General features: G+C 34.0%; 1 protein-coding gene across 1 annotated transcript; it reads right to left on the bottom strand.

Moving 5' to 3' along the window:
- Positions 1-732: 732 nt before the first annotated feature.
- LOC131164094 (bifunctional dTDP-4-dehydrorhamnose 3,5-epimerase/dTDP-4-dehydrorhamnose reductase) lies at positions 733-4,738 on the bottom strand. The gene is made up of 2 exons (XM_058121060.1): positions 4,105-4,738; positions 733-1,402 (listed from the first exon to the last, which is right to left on the bottom strand). Exons 1-2 carry the CDS (start codon positions 4,558-4,560, stop codon positions 950-952), a joined length of 909 nt encoding a protein of 302 aa, XP_057977043.1. The 5' UTR covers positions 4,561-4,738; the 3' UTR covers positions 733-949.
- Between the last annotated feature and the right edge of the window lie 1,525 nt (positions 4,739-6,263).

Genomic DNA, 6,263 nt, shown 5'->3' with positions numbered 1-6,263 from the left:
GTTGTAAGTATAGTTAAGGTTATTTATTATATGTAATCAAGTTTATACTTCAATAAATGAAATTTAACTATTTTTTAATGTCTTAGTCCAAAATAAATTAAATCATCGAATTACAAATAAAATGTGAAAAAAAGAAAAGGTAAGGTTTTGGCAAATTAGATTAGGTTAAGTAGTATAAAAAAAAAATCTGCTATGATAATTATTTCATCTCTAGTTTAGTTTACCATATCTAAGGGATGAATGGAACATATGTGCATTATTATTATTATTATGTATTTTAACTTTCTTAACTTGAAATAGCAAGTGGAGACTTACAATTTGAATTTTTGATTTGGGTTTATATTAATTTAGACAAAATGCAATTCAAATACAAAGAATATATATTGACCTTGTATTTAGAAAATTCAAATTCAAATCTTAAATTTGAATTTATGTAAGACTGAATGAAACAGATACAAAATTATACTATATTCAACCTCCAAAGAGTTTCATCAATACCTATATAAATTCATATTTAAGACTTGAAATTCATGCTCAAAACAAAAATTTAATATCACACATTGAAAGTGTGAAATTATAAAGAAACATTAATATCAATGGGTCAGAAGCTAGCCTTTTTAGTTGTTTAAAGTGCGAAATTACAAAGAAACATTTTGTAAGAGCCAATAATCAATCCCTATTCTCAAATCAAGACGTTCAACGGCAATCAAACTCATAATATTGTATTGTATGTAGCTTGCAAAATCACTTCCCAACTTATTTATTCACCATAACAACAATTTTAATAATAATAAGAAGAATACAACATTCAAATACAAAATAGGATTGATTTTGAATGTTTGATGGGAAGATGAACTTGTGGACAGATCAATCAAATTGCATGAGCCAAAATTAAAAATAAAATAAAGTAGCAATAGGACACAAAAATCTCCAACCTCAAGATGAGTTTTCAAGCTGCAGTAGTCTTCTGATTTGGCTTGAACACATTCTTTATCAGTGATTCCTTGATGGACAAGAGTTCGGGGAATTCCTGCTTCAATTTGGTGGCGTCAAGCTCGTTATTGCTCCTTGGGGCAACAATAACCTTTGCCTGTTCCTCAAGAGTGAAGTTCTTCCAGGTGAAGTTGGGGTCGATGTAATCTCGATACATCTCCAAAATCTCGTTGTGGCTGACCACGCCAGGGTTTGTGAAGTTCCAGATTCCAGTGAGGTTCCTCTTTGCCATCTCAATGGAGATTGGGAGAAGTTCATCCAAGATTGTCATTGAGTTAGGAATGTTGACTACCTTCTCATAACGAGTGATCTTTGTAATGAAGTTGCGAGGATTGGACAAATCAGATGAAATGGGCATTCTGACACGCAAGGTACAGACATTCTCATAGTTTTTTAGCAAATCTTCCACCTTTAACAGCACATCAGGAAAGAGAGATCACATCAGTGAAAAAGAGAACATCACATTAGAGGAGGTAATAATTGCAACTTATAATTCACACCTGCTTTAGAGTTTAAATGCAAACTGACATCTTGTGCATCTACACACTACAAATGAAGAATGAAAATGCACATTCACATCATGCGTGTGCAAGGAAGACACCGCACACAGCATCACAATGAATACTTGTGCATTGAAAACCAATGCTTCAAGAGACTACATAGTGATATTGCTGGGGTTGAGTCAGCATCTGCAGCTTACTCTTCTCGGAAGATGACCATTCTTTTGAAGCAGAACCCAGAAAATATCTTCACCCTTAAAATAGGAAATTGGCTTCAGAGCAACCAGGAAGTTGCTCCTATAGGTTCTGAGCTTCAGCCCCAAAATGTTCTCTAATCTTAGAATGAAGTTAAAATATATCAATCAAACCGTTTCAATTGCCTGACAAATTGGTGATTACCAACAGATGCATGACAGTCAAATTATGTCATCCACTTACCAATATGAAATTATGATCCTGTTTGGAAATTTATGACCATGGAAAAAATATTGCTAATGCCACCTAAAAATATAACATCAATTTGGGATTAAGCTCATCACTCCAAAGTATGTTTAATCATTTAGTCAATGTTAAGGTGTGCCCATGCCACTGGGAATACTGTATAAAAGGTAAATTTGGGCAGTATGCATGATTTTCCTTCTCCATAAAACAGGTAAAAAATAATAGTAGGCATGAAATCCTTGCATGTGCCTGTGTCTTGGAAACATGGTGTAAAATATAAACAAGGTAGTATGCATGATTTACCTTCACCACAGAGCAAGTGAAATAATAGTTTGAAAGAAGACCTTGCATAAAAAATATACATCTTAATATATTACAGAATTTTTGCAGCTTGAAATAAAAATTCTGTAGTGACTCCGCAAATTTGAGAGCTCCATTTCACATATCTAAGATTTTAAATGAATGACGAATCTACAGTGCAACAGACCTTCTGATGCAATTGTGATCTAACTCAAAATTACTAACATTCATACAGCAAGGACAACTTGGTTGAGACCATGTAAATCATAAAATGCAACAATCATTGTTGCAAGGCTCCCACACCATATCCGGAATTTGGGGGGAGCACAATTGACCAAGCCGCCTTATCTCCATATTAGGAGAGGCTGATAGAACCCATGACCTTCAGCTTGGGTTTAACTTTGTAGCCAAGGCTCGCCCTTAGACCGTGTAATGCATGAATGCCTAAAACTGTCATACAATTGTATATATTCAACTGCAGTGCTTCATTTACAAAGCCTGCATTCAACAGCACAGTTCCACTTGCGCTGTAGTGGGATAACATGGGAACCTCATCAAGTCTCCCACAAACAACAGGCTACAAAACTCAACCATATTCACTAGGCTATTAGTTGAACAGTTAGGTACTACGTGTGAACCATCAAATCAATGATCCATCTCTACTTCCATATATGGTAATGCTAATGCTTAGATTCCATACAGTTCTAATGCAGTCATCATGTTCATCATGGTAAGAAGGTAGTATAATTATAATGTACCTCCTTGATCAAATGGTAAGGTGAGGGCACTGTAGCAGTGGGTGCCGAGATTTAGATTCCACCTCGATCTTTTGTAGGTATATATATACATACTGTTGATAAAAGAAAGTGAAGGCAGTTTTCAATCTACATTTTTTCCCCAAATTATTCCCAAGAAAAGAATCCTCGTCTCATAGATTCATAGTTTAAACAAGTTTCAAATGATGGGCAATTAGTAACATGACAAGTTTTTAGACAATTTTGTGAAAACAAGTTATTCATATTTTTTGCGGTTCACACTTCACACTCTTATACATAACTATTGAAAGCTGTAGAGCAAGCATCTTGCACATGGGCATGTCCATGGCTAATCTATATACAATAATACTTACTAAAGGACACTCCTCTTATGGATGGATGTTCGAGTTAAAATGTCCTTCATCAAGTCACAATTTAAAATAAATTATAATTTCAATCTTAGCTTTGTGATAAAAAAATAAGAACTAAAAATTAAAACCACTCACAGAGCATGTGCAGAGGTCTAGTATACACACAAATATATATTAGTTGAGACCTTGATGTATCCCACACACAATATTTTGGTCCATTGAGAGGCCCAGGCCTGTGCTACAGAACAGGATCCCCAAGGCCACACCCTTCGCAATCCCTCCTGAGATCAGGACCAAGCTGCTTATACAATGGTAAGTAAGATTTAATGCAGGGCAACTCATAAATATGCTCCAATGAAACACTACTAATCACATTTTCTTGCTTAAAGCATCCCAAGAAAAACAAACCACCGTGCATTACTAAAATATGCATATCATGCAATGTATTGTAACTTGCCAAATGGCCAATTTCAAACACAAGGTAAAGATCTAAAAGCAGAACCCTCCGGATCTAAAGATTAGGGGTCAAAGTCACAATGTCCAACTGCCATACATTTCTTCAGCACCCAATGTACTGCAGTCTAAAATTGGGCAATTCAAAACAAGTGAAAAGGATCCAAAAGCAGAATCCCTAGATCTAAAACAATACCACCAAAAACAGAGATCTCAAAATAAACTCACATATCAAATCAATTGGCAAAAACACAAATGCAACCATTGATGGAAATACAAATTAAAGCTCACCATGGCCTTGGTCTTGGAATAGAAGGATCCGATAAAGTTGGGGGTGTCCTCCTCCTTGAATCCAACACCCGACCCGAGCGGATGGGTCGGATCGTACTCGAAGATGCAGCCGGTGGCGTAGTTGATCAGGACCAAGCCCTTGTCGCGGCAGACGTCTGCGAGGGTTAGGGTTCCGGCGACATTGGTGCGGATGGTCTCGACCTTGTGGGACTCACACCAGTCGACGTTGGGGCGGCCGGTGACGCCGGCGGCGTTGAATACGTGGGTCGGCTTGACGGCGGCGAGATCGGCCTCGAGCGAACTTCGGTTCTCAAGACGGCCGGAGCCGTACGTGTACTCGATGCTTCGGGCTTCGCAAAGCTTGCCCAGAAAGCCGCCTATCCAGCCGGTCCGGCCGTAGATCAGGAACTTCAGTGGCTTCTCCGGTGCGGCCGAACCGTTCGATGTGAAACCCATTAGAGAGAGAGAGAGAGAGAGTTAAGTGAGAGCGTGTCTGAGAGAGAAACAGAGAAGCTGGGAAGCGAAGATTGGGATCAGCGAGGTTTATAATTTGATTTTAGGACAGTTGTGTTGGGGGAGATGTAATGATAGTTCGATGCGTACGTTGGTTTGCCAAAAAGTTGGGTTGCAAAGCGGGCGTGCTGCGCGTGCATTTTTTTTTTACCATGAGACTCTTTTTTTTTTATTCTTAAGGATATGATGTGATAAAAATTTTGTCAATGTTGAGTTAAAATTTTAAAATTTTTTTAGAACAAAAGACCTAATCATCCTAAAGATGACATTTTTTTAAAGTTTAAAATTTTTTTAAAATTTTTCTTTAGATTTTAAAATTTTAAATATCTCTTTTGAAATTTATTAGAAATATTCTCTTGTATTTTGTAAAAAGTTATTTTTTTTTTATGAGAAATTTGTATCTTTTTTGTCAAATCTCAGGGAATCTCTGTATCATTTTTGAAACCTCATGAAAGGTTTGTATTTTTTTTGAAACCTTATAGAAGATCTTTGTCTTTTGCCAAACTTTAAAAGAGATGTACATCTTTTGCCTAAATTTTAAATATATGTATAATTTTTTATTTAAAAAATTAGGTTGATTTATAAAAAAAATTCTTAAAAAATTGATGAACTTGTAATATAAAATATTATTAGGAGAGAAATTGTCAAAAAAAGTGATGTATGGTTTTCAAAAATAAATATATTTATTTTTAAAGTATGTTAAATGATAAAATAAATATTTATTTTTGAATTTGAATGGACAAATTTCTAATGTTCATAAAGAATTCTGAGACAAGCATGGATATGAAAGTGCATTTTAAAAGCTTATTATTTATTGTTAATTTTTAAATTTCAACTTAAACTTTAAAAACTCTATGAAAAAAGCACAAAGGTTATATTTGGTTCATAATAAAATTATATACAAATATAATACAATTGCACGTGCATAAAATAACTCAAAGGAAAATTAATTATATTATTTTAATATTATTTCATTCAAAATAAAATAGGAGACAAATGGACATATCAATAATAAAATTTGGGGACAGTAATTTATTATATATTATAGGTTATGAATTAATAAAAATATTGATATTTTTTTTGTGCCATCACTTGCTATTGAGAAAAAAGTATTATGATTATTTTAGATAGAATCAAGTGAGCTAAAAGTAAATTTTTAAATAAATGAAGTTTTTTAGCGAGTGCATCAAACCTAACTTTTGAAGCTCATCAAACATACAATAGTTTAGAATAAAACAATCTCCAGTTTAAACTTTGAAAGATCTTCAGTGGTGTAAAATTATTTATATGCTTAGATTTAAAGATTTTTTTATATTTTTCTATATATGCTTATTTTTCATATATTTTTAATGTTTTTAACATATAATATTTAAATTTTTTTCATCTCCAATAATTTTCTCTACTTTGATTTCAGTGGATTTTTTTTTTATTTTTTATTTCAAAGTTTTCCCTTTTTTTGTATTTTGTATTTTATTTATTTATACAAATCGAAGTCCATGTTATACAACCAGTAATCCAACCATCATATTCATGACTATTTCAATAAATCATGGAAAAGAAGAAGAAAACACTTTTCAATCCCCCAATATGGTCTTGAATAAGCCCTCTATTCTTGCCAGCCTCGGATCATCCCTCGAACTACCATC

The sequence above is a fragment of the Malania oleifera genome, chromosome 9, assembly GCF_029873635.1.
Source record: "Malania oleifera isolate guangnan ecotype guangnan chromosome 9, ASM2987363v1, whole genome shotgun sequence".
Lineage (NCBI taxonomy): Eukaryota > Viridiplantae > Streptophyta > Magnoliopsida > Santalales > Ximeniaceae > Malania > Malania oleifera.
Note: the sequence above shows the minus strand (reverse complement) of the source record. Positions and strands in the feature narration are given on the sequence as shown.